This window comes from Myotis yumanensis, unplaced genomic scaffold (assembly GCF_028538775.1).
Source record: "Myotis yumanensis isolate MYYU_CA2020_CCGP unplaced genomic scaffold, mMyoYum1.0.hap1 SCAF_3, whole genome shotgun sequence".
Classification (NCBI taxonomy): Eukaryota; Metazoa; Chordata; class Mammalia; order Chiroptera; family Vespertilionidae; genus Myotis; species Myotis yumanensis.
The window spans coordinates 195134887-195160735 of NW_027223754.1; the positions used below are offsets into that span (position 1 = coordinate 195134887).

At 37.6% G+C, this 25849-nt stretch overlaps 1 protein-coding gene across 4 annotated transcripts in view; it reads right to left on the bottom strand.

Annotated features, from left to right (window-relative positions):
- Positions 1-775: 775 nt before the first annotated feature.
- NTN4 (netrin 4) overlaps positions 776-25849 on the bottom strand; it is a 115183-nt gene continuing 90109 nt past the window's right edge. The window contains exons 6-10 of one of the 4 annotated variants that reach the window (XM_070410854.1): positions 19104-19317; positions 18400-18512; positions 11675-11743; positions 8169-8339; positions 776-2180 (exon numbers count right to left, since the gene is read on the bottom strand). In XM_070410854.1, the coding sequence (XP_070266955.1) occupies positions 2044-2180; positions 8169-8339; positions 11675-11743; positions 18400-18512; positions 19104-19317 (704 nt within the window). In that variant the 3' untranslated portion in view covers positions 776-2043. Of the gene's footprint in view, positions 2181-8168; positions 8340-11674; positions 11744-18399; positions 18516-19103; positions 19318-25849 lie in introns of all 4 variants that reach the window. The other 3 variants (XM_070410853.1, XM_070410852.1, XM_070410855.1) reach the window with 3 other exon arrangements.

Sequence of the window (25849 nt, forward strand, 5' to 3'; positions counted from 1 at the left end):
CCCCCAGTGCCGGCGAGTAGCCGAGTGCCAGAGCCTCCCTCGCTTTCTGACTGCTGGAAGGCCGTGCTGTCTCTCGCCTTGGGGCCTGGGGCCTCAGAGACCCGCCCGAACCAGCTCAGTGGATTTGAGAGTTTGTAAAAGCACAGTCATTCCCTCTTGTGCCTCTGGCACAGCCCTGAGGGTAGGGCGGGGTCACAGGGAGTCGCCAGCGTGGAGGAAATAGCGATGGCGGCGTCTCCGCGCCCCTCGCCTCCCCGGGACACCAGGACTTCTTGTCCCTCAGTCCCGGCAAGCAGCTGCGTGTCAGAGCTTCCCTCGCTCTCCGACCACTGCAAGGCCGTGGCCGCCTCTCCCTGTGGGATCTGAGGCCTCAGAGACCCGCCCCGAGCAAGCCCAGAGGATTCGAGGGTTCGTAAAAAACCGAGAATCCATTTGCAGCCCGCGTGGCGTGTGACTGCGTACCTCTGGTTTTGGTGCCTCCGTAGCTCCCACTCAGTCTCACTGCGCTTCTTTCTTTTCCTCCAGTTGTAGATCTCCCACTGGGCCAACTTCCCCATGGTTCTGAGTGGCGGTTGTTTACTTCATAGTTGATAGTTTCAATGATGCTGTGAGAGAGCAGCACACACAGGTCCGCTCCCTACGCCGCCATCTTGGTTCCCCTGATTTTCTTAATTTAAGGAATTAGATTTGAGTTCTCTCATTAGAGAAGGCAATCTTTAGCATCATTCAGAGTTGATCAGAAAATGAGACAAAAATCAGGAGATAATATTTCTTTATTACATATTAAAAATTAACAAAGCAATATATATACATATATATTTTGCAAGTCCACAGGACCTCAGGAAAAATATATGTTCTGTATGTGAAATTAATGTTATGGTACTGTGTTTCATGTTTCGTATATTCAAATACAGAAGAAACTATATGTGGAGTGATTATACATGGGTACAAGAAGATGAGTAATAATGAAAAGCTGTAATTTTGTGAACTATCACATACATTGTGTCAAAAAAATGAGTAAATACAAATGACCATATACTGTTAATAAAGAAAAGGAGGAAACTGTTTCAATATTCACGTTTAAATACTAAAACACAAAAATAAAACAAATTCTGTGTCTACAAGAATTTTTGAAGTGTATACAGTGCATTGCAAATAAATGAGCTCTTTAAAATTTAAAGTCCATTTCCTCTTTACCAAAGCATATTTTTATACTTATGATTTCTTTCTCTTATTTTAAAGTCTCTTTTTGTTTATAAAAATGTTTCATCATGGCTGATATCTCTGGAATCTAATCTCTAGCCTGAAGCTGAGACTTCATGCAAACATATTCGCCTTTAAGGTTGCATCTTCACATGTTTTCTCCACGTATTCAGAGTAAAAAAGTACAACTTCCTTTATCTGGTCATGTTTGTCCACATTTAGTGGCAGTGCTTCTGTTTCAGTAGGCTTTCTTACACACGCCCTTTTCTTTTTTTGCTGTCAACAGCGTCTCCCAACTCACACAACACAAGTGATAGGTAGTAAAGTGCTTTATACAGAGAAATACTATATAAATGTGGAGAGGTTCCTCTTAACATGCCACAGGCCAAAGTTCACACTCATCACACAAGAGAAGGCTCTTTTTAAGAGACACCTTTTCTGATAGAAGGGTTGGGATTCCTTAAAATCTTATTAATTACTTTAAGTAGCACAAATGTAAGTAACATATCTGAAGCTGGGAGAAGTCCTTGTTATATGTATTACCCTTAATGGATTATTGTTAAATATCATACTGCTATTAAAATATTCTTAATAGCTATGAATTTTAGAATAAATTCCATAGAAAACAGTTATCAGCATAGATTTTTTTTTCATTTCTTTTTATGAAACAAAGTGTATTTAAACATGGACCCAAAAGAAATAGACAAGGCCCATGCATTGGAACATTTCTATACATTTTGGCACTTAAAAATATTCCAGTTTCATTATTGAGTTCTCCTTTTCATTAAGCTTGTGTTTTATCCGTAGAGAAGTGCCATTATGTGCCATACACCTTTATTGCTACTTGCACTCTCTTTTTAAAATATCCATGACTTTTCTTCCAAGAGATGGTTTCCAGCGCTGGACAAAACTTTTCATATTCACAATTAGTTTGCCTGTTCTTACATCCTCATGTCCTGCTACAAGGTACTCCAAACCTAAAAGAGAACAAAAGGAGCTATATAGTATCATAATTTATTGAAGGGGAGATGTGACTTCAACAATTTTATGTAAGCATAGTTAATGTTTTTATATATTCACGGTTGAATTGGGAGTAATCCTATATAATAAAAGCCTAATATGCTAAGTGTCTGGTTGTCCGGTCGGCCATTCAACCAATCAAAGCATAATATGCTAATGATATGCTAAGGCCACTCAACTGCTTGCTATGACATGCACTGACCAACAGGGGGCAGATGCTCTGACTGGTAGGTTAACTTGCTGCTGGGGTCTGGCCGATTGGGACTGAGGGAGATGGGCCGGACACGCCCTAGAGCCCTCCCGTGGTCCCTTCCCAGCTGGCGAACCTCCTGCATCCCTCCCCGGCCTTGATTGTGTGCACTGGTGGTCCCTCAGCTTGGCCTGTGCCCTCTCACAATCCAGGACCCCTCAGGGGATGTTGGAGAGCCAGTTTCGGCTCGATCCCACAGGCCAGGCCGAGTAGACAATAACAGATGACATGTAAGAATTCATGCAATGGGCCTTAAGTAGACAATAACAGATGACATGTAAGACGCATTTATTAAGTGCTTTACATGTATTATCTCATTAATCTTGAAAATAACCTTATAAGTAGGTATTATTTTTCTTCTTGTTTTACAAATGAGGAAATGGAGGCTTGGCATGATCAATAACTTATTCTGTGTCTCTCAGTGGTAGCAGCATTTTGACTTAATGATTACAGAACTATTTACTCTGTACTATACCACCCTCTATTGTAAAGAAGTAGGATTCCATGGGCACTTAACACACTTAACACACTGCTATAAATCAGTATTTCTTGGGGACTCACTATGTGTGGTAGTGTATAGTAAGGAGAATTTAATGAAAGTTTAAAAACTATTTGGGAAAACATATCAGAAGAGAGCTATGGGTTATACAAAATAGCACATATTTCCTAGATAAAGTTGATGTGCTTTTGGAATATAGGAGGTTTATTTGTTATAAATTTTAAAAAAGATTTTTTTGTTGTTGTTAATCTTCATCTGAGGATATTTTTCCATTGATTTTTAAGGAGAGTGGAAAAGTGAGGGAAAGACAGAGAGAAACATTGACGTAAGAGAAACACATTGATTGGTTGCTTCCTGCATGAGCCCTGACCAGGGTCCAGGCTGGGGAGGACCCTGCAACCAAGTTATGTGCCCTTGATTGGAATCAAACTCAGGACCCTTTGGTCCACAGGCCGAAGCTCTATCCACTGAACTAAACCAGCTAGGGCTAAAAAAGATATTTTTATTGATTTCAGAGAGGAAGGGAGAGACAGATAGAAACATCAATGATGAGAGAGAATCATTGATTGGCTTACTGCATGCCCCCTACTGGGGATCGAGCCCACAACCTAGGCATGTACCCTGACAAGGAATTGAACCATGACCTCCTAGTTCATGGCTGAAGCTAAAGCACTGAGTAACACTGGCCAGGCTATTTGTTATACATTTTTTTTTTTAAAATGGTGAGCACTGACCAGACCTAGAGCTGACTTTGTAATTCAAAATTCTTCTCAGGCTAACAAACACATACATAAAAGATATATATGTTAATAAAAAGAAATATGATAATATCCCTCAGTAGATATTTGTAGTAATTTGTAGTATTTTTCATTAATATTATACACTGAGTGGCCAGATTATTATGACCACCCTATCAGTACAATGAAGTGAATTAGTTATGCAAATAATAATAATAATAAAACCTTGAGAGTATTTGCTTAGGAAGTTTTCAATATTCAGTATTTTTGGAAGTGTCAATGAAGTACTGATGGGGTGGTCATAACAATCTGGCTGGTCATAATAATCTGGCCACTCAGTGTAGAACACAGCAAATAAGTAATTATGTTTATAAAATAAAAATTTCCAACCCAGCCAGCATGGCATAGTGGTTGAGGTCTATCTATGAACCAGGAGGTCACGGTTCAATATCCAGTCAGGGCATATGCTCGTGTTGCAGGCTTGATCCCCAGAAGGGGGTGTGCAGGAGGCAGCCAATTGATGTTTTTCTCTCATCAATGTTTTTATCTCTCTAAAATCAATAAAAATATATTTAAAAAAACCCACAATCTCAGCTCTAGCTGGTTTGACTCAAGTGGATAGAGCATCGGCCTGTGGACTGAAAGGTCCCAGGTTCGATTCTGGTCAAGGGCATGTGCCCAGGTTGCAAGTTCAATCCCCAGTAGAGGGCATACAGGAGGCAGCCAATCAATGATTTGCTCTCATCATTGATGTTTCTATCTCTCTCTCCCTCTCCCTTCTTCTCGGAAGTCAATAAAACAAATAAAGAAACCTCAAATTAAGGGAAAATACTAGATGTTAAAGCTCAATTGAAAATTTCAATTTAAACTCACGGTTTTAAAATATATATGTATACTTGTTTATTCACAGAAATAACCTAGAAAAATGTCATTCAGTGAAATTATTGGTTCAGGAAGGGATTACCAATTGGTGTTAAAATCATTAAATGAATGGTTAATGGGACACGTGATATTTGTATAGTGATTAAGTAACACCACATGCATTATTTTTTAATCTCAAAAGGAAAAACAACTGGTCAGTGGCTCAGTTAGTTGAGTGTGGTCCCATGTACCAAAAGGTTGTCAGTTTGGTTCCCAGTCAGGGCATATCCCCAGGTTGCAGGTTCCATCCCCGTTGGGGTACGCACTGGAGGCAACCATCAATGTTTCTCTCTCATATCGATGTTTCTGTTTCTCCCTCTTCCTTCCTTTCTCTAAAATCAATAAAAAACTTTTTTTTTTTAAAAAAGGGAAAACAAAAAAGCCCAATGGAGAGATCAGACTGTTATCACTTTAACTCAAGTGCCAGTTTAGCAACACTGATGGTGGGTCATCAGGTCCTATGTGTCTTCTGATGTTATTTGACACAAAGTACCCAACATGAAGTATATAACACAAAGTGTAATGAATTCAAGCCAAAATGTTTATCTTGATTCTATCAAGCTTGTCTTTAAAGGTTACAGAAAATATTGGAGGTATAGGGACAAGCTAAATGACACCACAAGGAACCAACTAGACAAATGTAGAAGGGTAGGGTAGTCTCCAGGACAGCTGGTCTGGTTTCTTAAACAATAACAATTTTTTCAACAACAATAAAAGGAAACTGTACTTGAAGAAAAGAGACTTGAAGGATTTAAAAACCAGATAGTATGTGATCCTGGCAAGGACAAATCACCTCAAAAGGACATTTTGGGATTTGTTGAGAAATCAGAATATGGTCTGAGTATTAGATTATATGAAAATAAACTAAAATTGAAGATAAAGATCATTAACTGAATAAAGTGGGCTACATATATTATGATTTTATTTTGGTTAAAAAATATGACATGTATGTGTACAAAGAAAGACCTGGAAGGATTTTCATTAAGATATTAACAGAGATTATCTCTGGAGGGCAGAAATGTGAAATTTAAAAATTTCCCTTAAATTTCTATATCTATAATGTATCTATATATTGCTTCTATAACAACAAAAGGCTTATTTTAGAAGTTTATTAAAACAAGTCAATCCTAAGTAAAAGATAGCTATGATGGTGTTTTCACAAAAAGAGAGATAAAAGGAAAATAATGACATAGAAAGGTTTAGACATTGGGGAGCACAAATGTATGAGGGATTATAAGGTATTTAAATTCTTTAAAGGGTTACCTTAGCTTTTACATGAGAAAGAATCCCAATCCTGGAAGACACTCAACCAACTGAGCCACACTGGCCAGGGCTTAAGTGCTAATTTTGACATTTGAAAACATATAGGAGTGGATGACTTTGCAGGTATGCCTAATTAGTTTGCTCTTTTTCCAAAGTAGCAAAGGAAGCAAGTTGGCCTGTTAAGGTTTCAGAATTTTCTTATCAGCTTTCTTTGCCCTTAGCTATTGAACTTGTAAAAATGGAAAAACAAAGTGAAATGAAAGAGTGTCTGGTTTTGCTTTGGCAAGTTCCAGTCTTTTCTTCAAAGTGAGTAAACATGTTTTCAAGAATTCTTTGAATAATTGTGCTTATGTTTTCAATTGTGATGAACTCAGTTGATTCCTTGACTGTTTGGCAGAAATCTGATTAGGAAGTATAGTTCACTTCCTGGAGAGTGGCTCAGATGGTCAAAGCTTTTGTTTTTAACGTCTGGCTAACAAACGGAGCGGATTTTTTTCTTCTTTTGCCAAGATAGTAGAAAGTGCTTATAGGAAGAGCCCCTGTGCCTCAATTGTTGGGAAATAGGACACAGATTAATGACTCTTCCTTTCCTGTATTAAAAAATCCAAGATTCTGATTACTTAATTTGTTCTTTGAAATGATATTTATTTATTTAAAATGTTTTCTTTTTCCATTTTTAAAAATTTAAATTAATTTAAATGAAATACTGAAGGCATAAAAAGGGTGTGAGCGTCTATTTAACAGTAGAAATAAAGTCAAAAATTGTATATCATTGTTTAGATGGTTTGGGTTGAGGTAGATATTTTATTGATAGTTTCTCTCTCTCAGTTATCTGTTTGTTTCCCTCAAATTTTTGTGTCAAAGATCACGAACGACTTCTTATTACTATAACTGGTTTCCTGGACTTATATTTGGAAGGGATTATATCCAGAAGAGAAATTATGCATTTGTTTCAACAGTGCTGTTGAGACACAGAAGGCAAGTACACAAATGGAAATGCAGAGAATTAAAAAAAAAATATTTGATGGCTGGTGTGGCTCAGTTGGTTGAGCGTTGTCCTGTGCTTCGAAAGGTTGCTGGTTCGATTTCCAGTTGCGGCACATGCCCAGGTTGCGGATTCAGTCCCCAGTGGGGGTGCAGAAGGGAGGAAACCAACTAATTGATGTTACTCTTTCTCTTTCCCTCTGTGTCTAAAAACATTTAAAATCAATAAAAATATTTTAAAAATCAATAAAAACATATTTTAAAAGTTATTTGTGCTCTGTCCAGTACTGCTCAGTGGTTAGAGAGTGTCAGCCATTGCACCAAAGGTCTTGGGTTCAAGACCTGGTTAAGGGTTGCAGGTTTGATCCTCAATTGACATGTCTCTCTTATATTGATGTTTCTCTCTCCCTCTTCCTCCCTCCCCTCACCCCTTCCTTTTCACTCTGTCTAAAAATTAATAGAAAAATATCCTGGGATGAGGATTAACACCAACAACAAAAAGTTATTTGTTTTTCTAGAACTTAATATTTGGAAACTATGTTACTATTATTTAGGTACTAATAGTAGGCAATGGGGACACTATGATCAAAAATCTAAATCTTGTCCTCAAACTTAATGAGGGAGACAGTAAAAAAAGCAGTTTATGACACAGTATGACGAGTGTACTTATAGAATGTAAAGGTATGAATCCCTGCAAATTCCACTGCACTTCAAGTTTCTCTAAGATTCTACAAGGCTTGTTTGTTTATTTGTTTGCTTGCTTGTTTATTTCTGTTGTTTCTAGTTTAAAACCAGAATGATCATTTAATGAAAAATAAGATGCTAACTTGAGAGTTGTTTTCTATCCAGGAGAAACAGATGCTTCTCATGCAATAGTAAAAATGAATTCAATATTATTTGCACAGATGGAATTTTGCATTTGAACTTCCTTTGGGAGCAAGTTCTACCCAGGGAATCGTAATAGGACCTAGCTTTCAGATAAAGTGTTAGTGGCAGATAAATTCATGAAAGTGTTTTCTATGCTACTGACACCTGGAACCAATCTGAGACTTCTCTTTTAGGGCAAAGAATATTATATTGCTGGATTTTAAAGTATTATACTTTAATACAGCACCTGGAAGAGAAATCGTTTTTTTGATGTCAGTTCAAAGAATTCCATTTGGGCTTTCCCCAGACTTCAGATGTGAAAAGGAGAGATGCTCTTTGCAGAGTTTATTTAGGTTGTGGTTCAGAGACTGTAAGACAAACAGCAGTTCAGCAGAGAGAAAGTAGAAAAAAATCTAATGCTCACCAGGATTGAGGATTGGACAAGTACAGCCTCTGTTAGTCCATGATTCTGGATATAATGTTCGCTTTCCTCGTAAAATTTTCAATTTGGTAGATTTTAAGACTTTTTTAATCTTCACACTGACCTCAGCATGAGATCCTTTATCATGAGCTGATAAAATCTTTATTTTTAGCACTGTAACAACACAATTCCCAAAGTCAAAATGCATAAAATTTCATATCATCTTTTGAGGTTTGAACAACAACTTAAATATGCACTTCAGAGTATAATGGAAAAGTGAATTAATGATGTATCATTAGGCTCAGCAATTTGCTACTGGCTTCATCTAATTTATATCAACTATACTCTTCCTTCTTAGACATTTACAACTGCTACCCATTCCCATATCACTACCCTAAAAGAATATCGCCATTTGCCTACTGCAAGTATAATCTTAAACACATTCAGCTATCAACTAAATAGAAAGATGTGTAGGAGGTAGAATTGTTGTCCTGGTTTTCATTTAGATTCTAATTATATTATACTCTTCTGGTTGATTATGTATAAAGTTATGACAAAGAGCAAATGTTACTACCAGTGTATATTTTAAGTATTCTAAAGAGATTAAATAATATTATTGATTATTTAATCTTCTTCCTCTAGTGTAAAATGCAAGCTGATTGGGGTTAGGGAAGCTGTCCTTCTATATGATGGCAGAGCTCCAGTATTTTATGTGACTCATGATTCCATTATGCTCTAAGATCTATGAAATAGATGGGGGAGGTGTTAAGTAATGGAATAAGTTGGGGTGGGGGAGAAAGTAAATCTAAGGAACAGTGGATGCAATAGTCTATATTATTAGAGAGTTCTTACTAGCTCATCTATATTTTGATGAAAGATTGTGTGTAATGAGAGAACCCTATCCTGACTGGTTCCATATCCATACGACTAGAGAGCTGTCTTTTTAGAATCACCAAGTTTTAGACTTTGAAGGGGTCTTAAGAGCTCATCCAGTTTTGTTTTATGTATGAGGAAGCAAGTTGTAAGAAGTTAAGTGAACTGCTCATGTTTGCATGATTTGTTGGTTAGAGGTAGAGTTTGGACCAGAATCCTTATGGGATAATTGCATGAAGGGTACATAGCATAGTGCCTCACACATAGCCAATGCTCAAGGGCTATTTTTGGTATTTTGGGGTATTTTTTCACTGTACTGCAAACTCAGGGAATTTGTCTATTCACAACAATAGCTCAACAAATACTTGCTAAAGGAATGATCAAATCAAGTTTTCCCCCATTAAGGTAGAGAATGTGGTGGAACCATTCCTTGGCGCGCGCGCCTCCCCCCCTCCCCATCACCACCAAGACTATAGGTGTATAGTACTTAATAAGATCAAGGTATTTCGTTACATCATTAAGAGCATTCACATTCTCCTAAGCAGAAAGTAATACAGTTGTATTAAAAGATGCCAATGTGGTTGTTTGTAAATTCAGTCAGAGAGCTACTGAGTCTATGTGATAATGAAAACCAATTGATATTTCCACTGAACTGACTGACTTTGAACTAAATGGTCTTTTTGTTGTTGTTGCTTTTGCTAGTAAATACAATTCCCTCTAAGTAAATACTTTTCCTTATTAGGCACTATATATTTCAAAAGTTTTATTCTATTATTTAGTCAAGTTGGCCGATGAAAGGGGAGAAATATGCATGTAATTTTAGATAAGATTTATGAGGTTTTTAACATTAACATTTTTATCTCTTATGAGATTAAATACAATGTTATCAAGAACCTAAACACTTGGTTTCAGAAATCATGACTTAAAATTTTCTCTTCATTGTAATGCATATTTCAGGCCCTATAAGTTATGGAACAATAAAAAGCCCAGACACTAGTCTAGAATATGTTGGCAAGCGCTAGCCTGTTTGGCTCACTGGATATAGCATTGACCTGTGTCCTGGGTTTGATTCCAGTTATAAGGGCACATGCCCGGGTTGCAGGCTTGGGTTGTGGGCTCAATCCCTAGTAGGGGGTGTTTGTTTGTTTGTTTGTTTCTTTTTTCATTTCAGAGAGGAAGGGAGAGGGAAAGAGAAATAGAAACATCAATGATGAGAGAGAATCATTGATTGGCTGCTTCCTGCGTGCCCCCCAACCCCTACTGGGGATTGAGCCCACAGCCTGGACATATGCCCTGACCAGGAATCCAACCATGACCTCCTAGTTCAAAGGTCGGCGCTCAACCACTGAGCCATGCCAGCCGGGCTCATCACTGATGTTTCTATCTCTCTCTCCTCTCCCTTCTTTTCTGAAATCAATAAGAAAAAATAAAATAAAAAGAATAAGTTGGCAAGATCAGATATCCTTAATATTTAATATTTATATTTATATTTAATATTTAATGGTAAACATAAAGTTGTTTAGAATAGAAGGTAGTAACAGTCTGTATTTAGGGTAGTGACATTTTCTTTATATGCTGCATTTTCCTGGTATTTGAAAGATAGAGAAACAGAATATACATAGAAAGCAGAGGAAAAACTCAGGCAGTCAGCTCATCTCAGAATATATATCCTCATACTCCTCAGAAATATACCATTTACTGAGCATCTAGTAAGTGAAAATTAATGTGCTTTTCAAAAATCTCATTTCATGGGGAAGGTGGCATCATCTCTATTTTACAGATGAGGACGTCTGTAGAAGTTAAGTTACCCATCTCATAAACTAGAAATGAAACCCATATAGGTCTGAACCCAATGTCTGAGCTCTTGAAATACTGCTTTATGAAATACTGCTTCAAATTGAGTTCTGCTTTATATTACCTGATAAAATGCTATAGGAATTGTCCAAGTGGCTAGAGACTTCCCTTTTAGATTACTAAAACAGGAAGCATCCATAAGAAAGGATTATGTGTCATTTTTTTTCTTTTTGTTCTTTGCTTCTTCTCCTTATAATATGATAACCTTGCCTTGCTCTATAAGCCTCCTGCCCTCACCAGGGCATTCCACACCATCTCTATTAGGAAAATCAAGGCCAAGACCAGAATACTGTACTTAATATCCTATATAATAAAAGCCTAATATGCTAAGTGTCCGGTCTGGTCAGCCATTCAACCAATCAAAGCATAATATGCTAATGATATGCTAAGGCCACGCAACTGCTCACTATGACGTGCACTGATCACCACGGGACAGACGCTCTGACCTGTAGGCTAGCTTGCTACTGGGACAGAGCAAGACAGGCCAGACACACCCTGGCGCCCTCTCACGGTCCCTCCCCGGCTGGCCAATTTCCTATGCCCCTCCCCGGCCCCGATTGTGCACCAGTTAGGTCCCTCGGCCTGGCCTCTGCCCTCTTGCAATCTGGGCTGAGGGACCCCCCCTGAGTGCATGAATTTTGTGCACTGGGCCTCTAGTTATTATATAAGACTAATGTTTTAACATATTGAGAATGTCACATGCCAGGCCTCTCATTTTCTAGGAAACTCTTCATACTTAGTTTGAATAGACTCTCAGAAACATTTAAGGACTTTAGACTCACCATATGAATATTTCATTCCACAGAATGCCTTGGAGTTTCCTAAAACCTGTTCCTTACATTCACATTTACCTACAGAAATAAAATGAGAAATGATGTTAGTTAGAAACAGAGAGAAGAAAAACCATCAAGTAAATCCAGGTAACATAACTCTTTAAGACTTGAGTGATTCATACAACATCATCCACAGATATTAAGAACCCATGAAAAGCCATTCAGGAGAAATAGTCACTGCCTTGGCCTGTGTGGCTCAGTTGGTTGAGCATTGACCCCTGCATGGAAATGTTACTGGTTTTATTTGGGTAGGGCACATGGCCGGGGCATGCAGGAGGCAGCTGATTGATATTTCTCTCTCTCCCTCTCCCTTCCCCTCTCTCTCTAAAATCAATAAAAATATATTAAAAAGAGAGAAATAGTCACTCTCTGAAAAAATTCGTTGTTATCCAGTGAAGTATTGACCTAAGAGAAATACAGAAATGTAGAAATACTGATATATTTTAATGCTTGCAATTGATGAGATAAATATAGTCCATGCTAATGGAATGGAACAACTAATAGATAACCTATAGAAAAACAATTATATTTTTATAATTAATGTTCACCACCACCACAAAAGTCAAATGAAATAAAATAGTTGGGCAGTTCTTTGAAGGTAATGCCATGAAATTAAAATAATTTATTGAGCTCCTATTGTAAGCAGGACATGGTGCTATAAACTTCAGAGTATATAATTATGAGCAAGGCATGATTCTTGCCTTAAGAAGTGCAATTCAGTAAGGTGAATAAAGCAAATATATTAACAGTGATAAGTGTTCTAAGATGGGTACAATATTCTTGGTTGGGAGGTCACATGTTTGAGGAGATGGAAAAGGCTTCATGGCTGAAGAAGGATTTGAAATGGACTTTGATGAATAAGTAGGATGTTTTTTATGAACAGTTAAAATTATGTATTGCAATTATGTGTGAGAGATTTGCCAGACCCTGTGGAAGACTTTCAAAATGCCTTTGTACATAGTCTATGTATGGCATTCTCATATTTATGTATCTGTTTCCTCTCTATACCGTAATCCTTGAGGACAGTGGTTATGTCTTACTAGTATTCATCTTTATATTCCTAAAACCAGAATGGATAGGATTTTCATTCTTACTGATTTCTCACAAATAGATATAATTTTACCCCTTCCCTCATTCATCCCCTCTTGCCCTCATGTATTGCATTTCATAGGCATTGAGTGGTAATAACAGCAGGTAGCATTTACTGAGGAGAACTTACTATGTAAGGTACTATTGTAAATGTTTTACATTTATTTATTCATATAAGATTCTAACATATAGAAATTTGACAGGAATATAGAGATAAAAGGGTGAGCAAAAAAAATGTTAAGGAAGAAAGGGCAGAGTGTGTTCATGGAAGAGTCAGTGGTTCTGTTTATCCTGGGTACAGATTGAGTAGAGAATAATAGATGGTATCATGGAGGACCTTGACTGATATGCAGTTAAGGCCTGAATTTAATTTGTTAGCTAAACAAATTAAAGAAGTTATTTGAATTTTAAAAATATATATGAAAATTAATTTGGCATTATCATATCAAAAATATTAGAATGGAGAGAAAATGAAGGCAGAACCAATGAGAAGCTAGTGAAATTGATGATAACAACAGTAATTAATTTGAGTGCCAGGTATAGGCCATAAACTATATAAGGAGAGTAGGATTCTGGTGAGCATATAGTGATATTCACTAATTGGCTCTAAAGCTTCGCTAGGAATCAGGGAATGAGATTTGCAAGTGGCAAATCACACTGGAATTAAATAGTGAGAAAGAGAAATCAAAGGTGCTTAAAATGAGCTGTTGTGATTTGTTAAATAATATTGCTTTTAATCTAAAACTAGCAGAGAGGATTACTCATTCAGGAATTATAGTAACTTAAGTGAACAGCCCACAGCTTTTGATAATTCCACCAAAGCAGGACAGTATAAGTACCATGTTATAAAACCTAAAAGAATTCCAAATGGCATATATTATTCCTCAACATAATGTTCATCTCCTTAGTCCTTCAGCCTATCTATATTTATAAAACCCTAATATGCAAATAGACCGAGCGGTGGGACAGCCGAACAACTGGTCGCTATGATGTGCACTGACCACCAGGGGGTGCGTGCGGAACATGGCGGACGTTGGCAGCAGGTGGCAGAGCGTGGAACATGGTAGGCATTTGCCGTGGCGGGATGGTGGAGCAGGTGAGTGGGGGCGCCAGGCCAAGGCAGGGCACTGGTTGCTGTCATCAGGGTGAGCCTCTGGTGGTTACTGAAAATTCTCTGCTCCCATGCACCGTGGTCCCACTGGGCGCTCACACCTGCTGCCAGTGCCATCCCCCTCACATCCACTGCTGGTGCCTGGCACAGGCCCCGATTGCTTGGCACTGTCAGTGGGTGTGAGTGGCAGCTGCTGGCCTCGATTGCCCCTCAGGGTTTTTCCACCTCCCCCTGCTCCTAAGAGACAATCAGGGCCGGCAGCTGCCTCTTGCACCCGCTGCTGGCGCTGGAGCCACTGCTCATACCTGCTGCCGGGGCCCAGCACCGGCCCCAATCACTCCGCTCGGTCAGCGGTGCGAGCAGGGCCGGCACCATCAGTGTGTGGAAGCGGTGGCGGCAGTGGCAAGAGCAGGCTACCAGCAGACGGGACTGGGCTGTGGCAGGAGGGGCCAGGCAGAGGTGCAGAGCATGGGCCGAGACCTGCTCCTGTGCCCACCATAACCTGGCAGCCCACAGTTCCTTTCAAGGTGCACAAATTTGTGCACTGAGCCCCTAGTAGGAACATATGTAAGTCTGTTATTTAAAGATCTTTCTTTGGCTGCTTTCCAATACTCTCATTTCATATATTAAGATATCAGACATTAAAATTTGCTTTTGAATGAATCTTTGTTGATCAGGCTTCAGCCTGAGTTTTCTTAAAAGAAATCTGGAAAGGGATTAAAACCTGTTTAGATACACTCGGTATCAGAATGTTAAAGGGAGGTTGGAAGAGAGAACATTGCTTACAGTTCTTTGGTACTAAAGGCAGTTTTGTTGTATAGAAAGTGAAATTTTATATCTGGTGTTCTCTACTTCACAAGAAGTGGTAGAAGTTAAAAGTGACTTTTTGGTATAGGACATTACATTCCTAGTTATGGAAACTCATGATAGGTAAATAGGTAGGCAGGCACATATATTTGAGAATAAATGACAATGCTTAGGTAACTGATGATCACTTTTGTACTGAAAAAAGATGCCCAAGAGTACTATTCTATACCCAATTGGAATATTGCTGTTTAGTAGGAAACTGAACAATGTCTTCTGCAATCTGGAGTTCATCCAGATGAATTTCAGAGGCTCTCTGAGGACATCATAGACCTAACAGCTGTTGTGAACACTAGAGTCTGGAGTCATTCTAATGCCAGCATGTTATGCGCTTAATTAGTGTGCTGCCAGCTCCCTGGTAACAAGATGACTGGCTTAATGAATGTCCTAAAAACTTGACTTTTATAGACTGGCTTAGCAGACAAAGTTGAAGAATTATGAAAATCATTGTGTTAGAAAAATGGCAGGAAGCTTTCAAAAGTGATTATTAAAATCAGAATTCAGACTATGTAGCATTAAGGCAAAAAAATTAATGGGAAATATTTTTTCTTTTTCAAATGCAAAAAGATAAATATGACAACATATTTTCCTGTCCTTCCCACCTTCTCCCCTCTTGTGAATTAAAATGAAACCATTAGGAAAATGATCATAAGATTATGTTAAGTGAAAAAAACCATGATACGGAATTACAAATACCAGTGTTTCTCAAATTTGGGTTCTTGATTCTTAAAGGGCCCATAAGTTCTTTTTTTTTTTTTTTAAATATTTGTTCTTGTAAACTAATGACATTTGGGGCACATATAACTGTAAACATAACCTTTTCTTTAAAAAATATGTTTTTATTGACTTTTAGAGAGAGGGGGAGGGAGAAGGATAGAGAGATAGAAACATCAATGAGAGAGAAACATCATTGATCGGCTGCCTCCTGCACACCCCTATTGGGGATTGAGCACAAAACCTGGGCATGTGCCCTGACTGGGAATTGAACCCTGACTTCTTAGTTCCTAGGTCAACACTCAACCACTGAACCACACTGGCCAGGCCATAACTTCTTTATGAGAATATATTGAAATTGTAATTTCTAACTTTGCTTCAGCCACACTGGCCTGTTGCTATTTCCGGAATTAGCCAGGCCTAGTCCCACTTGCTGTGTCTTCTACATAAATGTTTTCCCCTCTGTTATCTGTATAGTTGAGCCCCTTACCTCCTTCAGGTTTTCCCCCCTTAAAGGTCACCTTTCATAGGACTTTCCCTGACAACCCTATTTAAAAGTATGCCCCTCCCAAGCACTTCTTACCTCAATCCGTTTTATTTTTCTATTATACTAAACATAATTATATTAAATACTTTATTTGTTTATTAGTTGTCACCCTCCACAAGAATAAAGGCTCCTTAGAGGCTGGGATTTTTGTCTGTTTTGCTCAATTACTATAATTACAATATTTGTATATAGTATGGGTACTCAATAAACATTTGTTGGATGAAGGATGAATTTATAAAGAACTTCTACAAATTGGTAAGAACATTGCAAATAGGAAAGTCGTAGAAAAAGAAACCTAAGTGACCAAGAAACCATGAAAAGTTACCAAACCTGTTAGTAATCAGGAAAAAGCAGTTTAAAATGGCAAGATCCCATTCTATACCCATCAAATTGGCAAAAATTCAGAAGTTTGATAATACTAACTTTAGAAGTCCAATAACTGTTGAGTTAAACTGTGAGTGAATTAATGAGTTAGATTAGTGCTTTTATGTGCTATATAAAAATTTGTTTAATATATACAAAGTATTAATGAGGATCTGGTGCAACAGGATGTCATACCTTGCTGGTGGAATGCAAATTTATGCAACCACTTCAGAGAGCTATTTGCAATATGTGGTAAATTTGACAATAGCACACCCATGACCCAGTAGTGTCTAGGTTGTGCCCTAGAACAAGGGTCAGCAAACATTTTCTGTAAAGAAACAGATGATAAAAATTTTAGGCTTTGTGGGCCAAAGCAAAATTAATGATACTATGTAAGTACTTATATAACCACTGAAAGTGTAACCATTTAATCCTTAGAGCAGGCGGAGCTTGTAGATTATAGAAAAACAGATGGTAGGCAAGATTTGGCCTGAGGACCATAGTTTTCCAGCCCCTGTTCTAATGAAACTCCTTCTCAAGTGCACAAAGTCACAGATAAGAGGACATTCATGCTAGCTTTATATATGACAGTGAAAAACTGGAAATTGGAAATATCCTAATAGGCAAACAATGGGAGAATAAAAAGTGGTATATTCATATAATAGAATGGATAAACTAAAAGTTGTACATATTCAGGTCAAAAAATGAAAGTGAATGATAAACACTAAAATTCACGTTAGTGGTTATTCTGTGGAGTAAAGGAAGCTACTGAACTTATAGATTGGTGCACTGGGGGCTTTAAATGTATCTGTAACACTTTAAAATTTAAATGAAAATATGAAACAATTATGACAAAGTGTAAGATTTGGTGACACTAGGAAGTGTGTATATTGGTTATTAAATTATAGTAGAGGTCCGGTGCACGAATTCACGCATGGATTGGGGGGAGGGACCTCAGGAGGTTGGCTGGCTGTGGGAGGTTGACTGTGGGAGCGCACTGACCACCAGGGGGCAGTTCCCGCATTGAGCATCTGCCCCTTGGTGGTCAGTGTGCTTCATAACAACCGGTTGTTCAGTCATAACAGCCACTTAGGCTTTTATATATATAGATTATATTATATTTTATTAAAATAAACATATTTTAAAAGTTCTTTTGAGTTTAATTTGGATTATTTAGTGAGCACTTTACAACCAAATGCTAATACAAGATTTCATGCATTTATATTTGTGTTAAGGAGCAAGTCAGTGCTAAATGGAACCACTTGATTTTCTATGAGAAAAGAATAGAGGCAGGATGGACACAGAAATTATGTAATCCCATCAATATCACAGTATGCTCTTCAAATGAAGGAGCTGATAAACATCATAGGAAAATTGAGTCAGAGGAAATAATAGTATGGACTTGGTAAATTCAAAGAACCATATTTATGTGTTTTGGCTTCAGTAAAAATCATTTCATATTCAATTCATGTTGTTAATTTGAATTTTACTAGTTTTATTATTTGGCTTACATTTAGTTTATAAAATTGTTCTTATTTTCTAGTTATAAAAAAGCTATAAAAATGAGTTCACAGCTAGCCTCTGCTTTGTACATATTAAGTTACACTAGGTAAGAACATTTTTCCTTTAAATGGACCTGTACGTTTCCTAACCTGATATATTGTTAGCTCTCAACTGTGTAAAGCAGCATGTTTTAGAGAGAAGGAAATATACCAAAGTATTAACAGTGGAGTAATGAGATTTGGGTGACAATTTTCCAAATTTTCTATACTCACTACTTAAGTTACTCTAATAATTAAAAAAAGTAAAGAAAAGTTTATTAAAATACCTCTAGTTATATTTAATAGTTTTATACTTATGGGAATCACTACTTTATTAAATGTCAGAACTAAAGAGTTCCCCTATAGGATCCAAAAGCTGTTCTCTGGTTTGTTATGAATCATTGTCAAAACCAGACCTGGAAATACGTTATATCTATTGTCTCACCTGAATGTCGAAGTGCAGAAAATCCTTGCTCATCCTCCCACTCCCAGGTTGATTCACTCTTATTATTAGTGGAATGGAAATCAGGAATTTCATGATACCAGTCTATATCTGTGCTGCTAATAAAACAGAAAATGATGAAGACATTATTAAGGAATTTCTCAGAACTTGAATGAAATGACTACTTTTATAGAGATTTAAACATTTTCAGCTACCTTTTCAGAAACAAATAGTGTTTTAAGGACCTATTTATTATTAAGAAGAATAATTTGTTTTGCAAAATGAACTAGACCATCTCTAGAATCTTGGAAGAACAAATGACTTGAATCTCAATTTGACAAAAATTCTTTAAAGAGATATGTAAAGCCCGGCCGGTGTGACTCAGTTGTTGAATGTTGATCTATGAACCAGTAGTTCACAGTTGGATTCCCTGTCAGGGCACATGCCCTGGTTGCTGGGCTTTATCTCCAGTAGTGGGCATGCAGGAGGCAGCCAATTGATGGTTCTCTCTCATTATTGATATTTCTACCTCTCTTTCCCTCTCCCTCTCTCTGAAATCAATAAAATAAAATAAAAACACATAAAAAAAGAGATTTGTAAAGACATCTTTGCTCCACTGATGGCATACAAGATTTTCCATATCACTACCAGATCTTCAAAAGAATCTGAAAGACACATAGATGAGAACAAGAGCCATGCACATTCACCTGCTGATGCAGTCTCCTGTGAGAGGGTCGCAGTTCCCTGCACAGTCACAGGGCCTGCAGCCGTAGTCTCCGAAGCCCCAGTATCCCACCATACACCTGTCACAGTGTGGCCCTGCCACCCCGGGCTTGCAAGGGCAGTCACCATTACTGGGGTCACAGAAGGTCACTGAGCTGAAAGGAAGGACGGCTGATCCAACTGGATGGCAGGAACACACTACAACAGAGAGGACATAAAAGGACTGATGAGTGACTGGATTGTGGGCCTGCCAATCCCAAAATGGCTTCCTTTTACTACACAGCATGTCTCTGAGGCACATCCTTTAGCCAGTTGGTGTATACTCAGAGAATAAAAGCTAATTAAATTACAGATAAGAAGATAAAATGAGAAAAGCACGCCTGCTGCAAAACAAACCGCATTATCTATAATAATAAAAGCATAATATGCTAATTAGACCTGATGTCCTTCTAGATGTCCCTGTGGACAACCTACTGACCTTCCGGATGAAGCCAGGGCTGTGAGGGAAGCCCTGGTCCTGGGTGGCAGAGGGAAGCCGGTGCCGGCAGCGGGGAAGGAAGGCCTAATGAATTTCATGCATCGGGCCTATAGTTTATTATAAAATTGAAGGCATTAAATATGAATGGATTTTGGTTGGGGGATGGGAATGAAGACAAAGAAGGAGCAATTTTGTGATAAAGGGAAAAAAAATGATGAGTACGGTGTTCAAGAAGCCAAACAAAGATTGTTTCAAAGAGGTTGGCAAGGTCAGCTGTGCCAAATGCTGATAGGTCTAAGGAGATGAGGAATGGAAATGGATTATTGCATTTCACAACATGAAGGCCACTGGTGTCCTTGATAGGGACAGTTTCAGTGAAATAGTGAGCAGCAAACCTAATTGAAGAGGTCTTGGGAGAGAATGGCAGTAAAGGAAGTTGAGCCTGAGAACAGACACCTCTTTTGAGAAGATTTCCTATAAGGGCACAGAAATGTAGTGGCAGCTAAACCTGAACGGGGATGTGAACTCTAATGAAGGTGTGAGTTTTGTTTATTTTGTTTTAAGATGGGAGAATTATAACATGTCTGGAGTGTTCATTGAGTGGAAATAAGTTGAAGTTTGAAGTTGATCATACATTTGGAGAGAATGTATACTGTATAACATGAATGTATCAAAGTGCTATGTGAAAACTTTAAAAGAAATCACATATTCCAATATAAACATTTCCTCATTACGAGGTGAATAAACCAATAGTGCCTTTATCACTCAGGTAAGTCAGTTTTGTTCTTGACAACATATAGGGGAACCAGAATAAAGACCCACATCTAATGTAATATATGGTATCCCACCACCACCATTATCTTTTTTTCTAATAGAAAATTCAAGCCTTTCTGGGATTTAGCCCCTCTGTACTACCATATATTTTAAAACCTACACATATTTCAGGAATGGTCAGAGAAGAATGTGATTCTGTCACATGTGCTAGTGGATTTCTGTCAATGTGACTTTTTACATAATTACCAGATAAAAATACCACTTGCAAACTATGCAGAAGTAGCTCCAGGCAGAAGGCCCTGACATCTTTCACAGCATACTTTTTCAGACTGCACACCGAGGCTTGCCTTGCATACCGATCTCCTGAAGTTTGTATAGCAGGCAATATCTGACACTCATAATCTACATTTCTTATTTTCTTCCAAAATGCAAATATATTTCCTTCTTGCTTGGGGAAAAATAAGAGGTTTTTCTTAGATTCTGGTTCAGGTTCTGATTCTCCAAAGTATATTTCTTATTAGTTGTTGATTCTAAAATGTAACTCAAGCACTTAATTTTTACCTATTCATTATGATGAATGTCAAAGTTACAACCCAACTGGAGTGACATAAATTCTACTGAAGTTTTGTCTTTTCTTGTTAGACATGAAATCCAATAGTAAACATTTGCCCTAAGCTGCTCTCACAACCAAATTAGCAAAACAAAATTAGTTAAAATGACATTTTTAACTCCTAAATATTGTTACAAGATTTCTTTTAAAATGCAAATAACTAATTTAAAATAATATATTCTATACTGATAAGTCCTGTTGTAAGAAAACCTGAAATGATAATACAAAGCATTCAAAACAGATACGATAGAGAAAAGGGGTACTTTCATAAACGATTTCACAATAGGTTCCCTTTAAATAATGAATTTAGATACTTGCTAAATGTTACATGAATTTTATTTACAGATATGTGGTTGCATTAATACACCTATTGTGTGAAGCACTGTTTCTCTATAGAGTATTTACAGCAGGAGTCCTCAAACTACGGCCCGTGGGCCACATGCAAATACAAATATTGTATTTGTTCCCGTTCTGTTTTTTTACTTCAAAATAGGATATGTGCAGTGTGCATAGGAATTTGTTCATAGTTTTTTTAAAACTATAGTCCGGCCCTCCAACGGTCTGAGGGACAGTAAACTGGTCCCCCTGTTTAAAAAGTTTGAGGACCCCTGATTTACAGAAAAGAGGACACGAAGCTGCTCTGGAGTATATTCTGCCAGAAAACCTAACTTGTAATGAAACAACAGATGAACATGTTTTCTAAGTAACCTTCTGTATCTGTAAGGCTCTGAAATGAGTATTTGTTTCAACCACAAATGCTAACAATAAATACAGTTGTTTGAAAGTTACCTGTAACATGTCTTAGGAAGATCTCTTAGGAAGACAGAAAATAAAACAAGGGCAATATAATATAATTGGTAAGGGCACAAACTTAGGAGTCAGACTAGATGAGTTAAAATCTGGTTCTAAGGCTTATTCCTTTGTGGAATTAACCTCCTCAAGACTCAGTTTTGTCACTGATGAAATAAGAAGTATGCCATAGGTTTGTGTGAGGATTAAATAAGATGATGTATATATGTAGCAATGTATCAGGCATTTATTGGCATCAAATGCTCAAAGAATAAATATTATTATTACCTAGGTGAAACATTGGTTTTAAAATGCTCACCATTCATTCATGCCTTCGCTCACACCTTTGTCAAAGAGTTCTTGAACTTTAGAGTTAACATGAGCTATGCTAGGGGCTGAAGACACAAAAATGAATACAGAGTCACTAACTCTTTAGTAAGAGAAGAGAGATAGGCAAATAAATAATTACAGGGCAGTAAATGTTATAACAATGTAGTCCAGGGTGCATGGGAACACAGAGGAAAGAGCAATAACTGCCTCGGTGTAGATAAGGGTTGTTTTGAAAGGAAATTAATGATCAAACTGGTTTTCAAAATAAGCGGAAATTTCTTGCTTTACACCTGGAAGAGATTTGGAGGCAAATGGCTTTCTCCACGATTCTAAGTCCTATAGAATTAGGTAACTCGCCTGTTACATGTTCCTTTCTTTGGATTAAAAAAAAAAATGAATCTGCTATTACTGTCCTTTTGTGGATCAGAACATGTTGAGAAAAAGTAGGGTCTGATCTATGGTCCTGCTGCTTATAGGAAGGTACCCTACAATGTAATGTAGAACTAGAGTCACAGCTGTCAACCCATGTGAACATAAGTATGCACAAATGGCAGGAACATAATGGAAAAGTTACAACTTCCTTTATTCTGATGGGGTTGCTAAAGCCTTTGGTGGTGGAGTCATAGGAAACCACTACTGCCTTTTCATCTTTATTTGCACCTTCACTAGACTCCTAGGAGTCTGTTTGCATGTCTTTCACTCAGAGTGATCCATGATGCCAAGCGTGCTGTAGACACACCCAGTTGTGTTCAGTATCTTACCCTTTTGAAATTGCCAGGACTCCTTAGCATTACCTATGACTCTAGCTTTTTGCTATTCTGTTTGCAAAAGCTACACTGGGAGCAAAATACCCTGAAAGTATTTATTTCTGTTTTAGCTTTTCTAAAAACAGAACTCAGAGTTCAAGGCCCTCAGCTGGGAAAGAAGCTGTTGGTCAAGCCCTTTCATCATTGTCCAGTGGCCACTCCTCAGTGTGCTGCCCAGGCTCCCAACATTTTCTCCTGAAAAGGCCAAGGCCCTACAGAATTTCTTATGGGGAATTTTTAACGTCAAAGCTATTTTGAAAGCTGTCCAGTTGCCTGCGGAGGTTCTTGGATGACTAGGAGTTAAAGGAGATGACTTTGCATACAACTCTAAACAGAAAGGAGGCAATATGAACTGTTGTTACTATATTTAGTGTGAAGTTAAATGTTAGATAAAATAAAATCTTCTAGCCTTTTTGGTACTATTTTCTCCTTTCTTTCTACTACCAACTATTTGTAAACAAACTTTACTCTGTACCCCTTTATTAGCCTAGGGAACAGTTTTCTATACATCCTTCAAATGTTATGTGCATTGTGTTCAAAGATGTCTAGTTCCATGATGTTAAAGGTGTATGTTAGTTTCAAATAAAGTTATGCTAGAATAAATCTAATAAGAGAATGATCTAAATTAAGATTTGCCTTTCACTTACCAAAATGCCGTGTCTCCTGAGTTACTGTACCTCCCACAAAAAGAAGATCCATTTCTGCCTCTATTTAATGCTTTAAAAATAATTGTAAGGTATTTAAGTATATTTATTATCTGTCTTCTATAAAATTTTAAATGAGTAATGCAAATAAATACAAGTCACACCCTTTAATTTTTAATGCTTCACTATGTGGCTCCTGCTCAGACCCTACATTTGATTTTTGTATCATTCCTTTCCTGTTTACTATTTGTAACTGAACCAGTTACTATTTATTCATGAGTATATCTCAGAGTTCTTTGACAGCTAAATAGCCAATTTTATATTCCTGGATTGCTACTTCAGTTAAAACTGAAGAAAGTACTTTTGAATGTAAAGACAAATTTTACTACAGGGAAACTTTTCAGTATAATTTTGGACACAGTATTTTGCTTTGAAGATTGGTTATATCTCACATCATTATCTTTTTGTTGAAGAAAGCCTCCTGTATTCCCAATCACTCAGGCAGCATCCACCCAAGCACCTAGCCAGGAATTGAGGTCATCCCTAACCCCTTTTTCCTTTGGAGAAAGAACCCTTATTTATTCCATCTATCTTACTAGTAGCTCTCTCCTTTGAACTGATGTTGCTAGTCCCTGCTATAAGCTATCATGGTACCCTTCTCTTCATAACACTTATTGCAGTTTCCACTTACATACTTACTTGGATAAATGTACTTATAGTCTGTTTCCATGGGGTTAGGAACTGTTTTATTGTATACTAGAGGCCCGGTGCATGAAATTCATGCACGGGTAGGGTCCCCAGGCCTGGCAAGCCATCAGAGCCGATCGGGGCCTTCCGGCTGCCAGCTGGGGCCTTCCTTCCCCCGTCTGCCAGCTGCTGGCCGGGGCCTTCCTTTGTTCTGTGTCGATCCCTGGTGGTCAGCGCATGTCATAGTGAGCGGTTGAACTCCCGGTCAGTCGAACTCCAGAAGGGACAATTCGCATATTAGCCTTTTAATATATAGGATACAGTGACTATGATGAGCCTGCCACATTGTCACAACTGAGTAAATCTATGTTGAGTTTTTAATAATGGATGAATTATAGTCAATAACTATTTCTTAATGATTGATATTCTTCTGGCCTCTAATGTAATCTCTTTATGTTGTGTGTTTTTGTTTGTTTGTTTGTTTTTGCTTCACTGCTATTTCTATGGTACACTGTAAAGGCCTAGAAAGTAGGAACCACATCTTTTCATATCTGTATCCTCAAAACCTAGGACCATAACTGACCCACTTCAGGGACTCATTCAGTCTTTGTTGAATGAATGAATGTACCTCTCAATAACCAACAAATGTGAAATGATGTTATGTTTTAAATGAATATACCTCTCAATAACTGACAAACATGCAAGGATCTAGGTTTAAACCTCCACAAAGGTTCATACTATCTATTTATAGGTTTTTAGTATCTTAGCGCCACAGCATTTGCAATACTAAGATACTAGAAAAATAAAAAATAAAAACAAAGCAAAACAACAAATTCATAGAAAATTAAAATGCTCAAGTGGAACAGATTATTCTTAATCTTGAGACTATTTCCTACATTTAATGCTTCACTCAGTCAAGTTTTATTATTTATTATTTGTAATAAAAGTTCTTTAATCTAACTCTGTAGGAGACATTCCCACCACACTGGCAGCAAAATTTTTTGTGTGTCACATTAATCAATCTGAAATTCCTTTCCTCACTTTCATCCAATTATATCTAATTATGACTGTTTGTTCTAGGGGAGTAAATTATTGTTTGCCACTCCCTATATCCCCTTACACCTTTTGAGTATGTGTAAAAAGTTATATTCTCTCTGAGAAGTTTCCTAATTGATCTGAGAACATTTATGCTTTTTTATATTTATCTATTAGCATCTCTCTTTTCATGATTGTTTTGTTGGTCTGTTTGGAACACTCTCCATTTACCATCACCTTTCTTGTACTAAGAATTCTTAAGATAAATACAATTCTTTATATTCACACTTCACATGGCTCTTTATCAGTAGGCAAAGTCTGATTCAAAACCCAAAGTGATATTAACAAAAATCTAAGTTTTTAATATATTATTTTTGGCTCCAGTATGTATATCTGATTATTCCCACCTTTGTTAACTCATTTTGTTTTCATCAACTATGTCATAATTTGGATCTTTGTAGGTCTTTGGCTCAAAGTCTCTGAGGTCAGACAAAGCTGGGTTCAAATCCCAGCTCTGCCTCTGACCATTTGCATGAACTTAGACAAACTATATAATCAATTTAAGCCCATGTCCTCA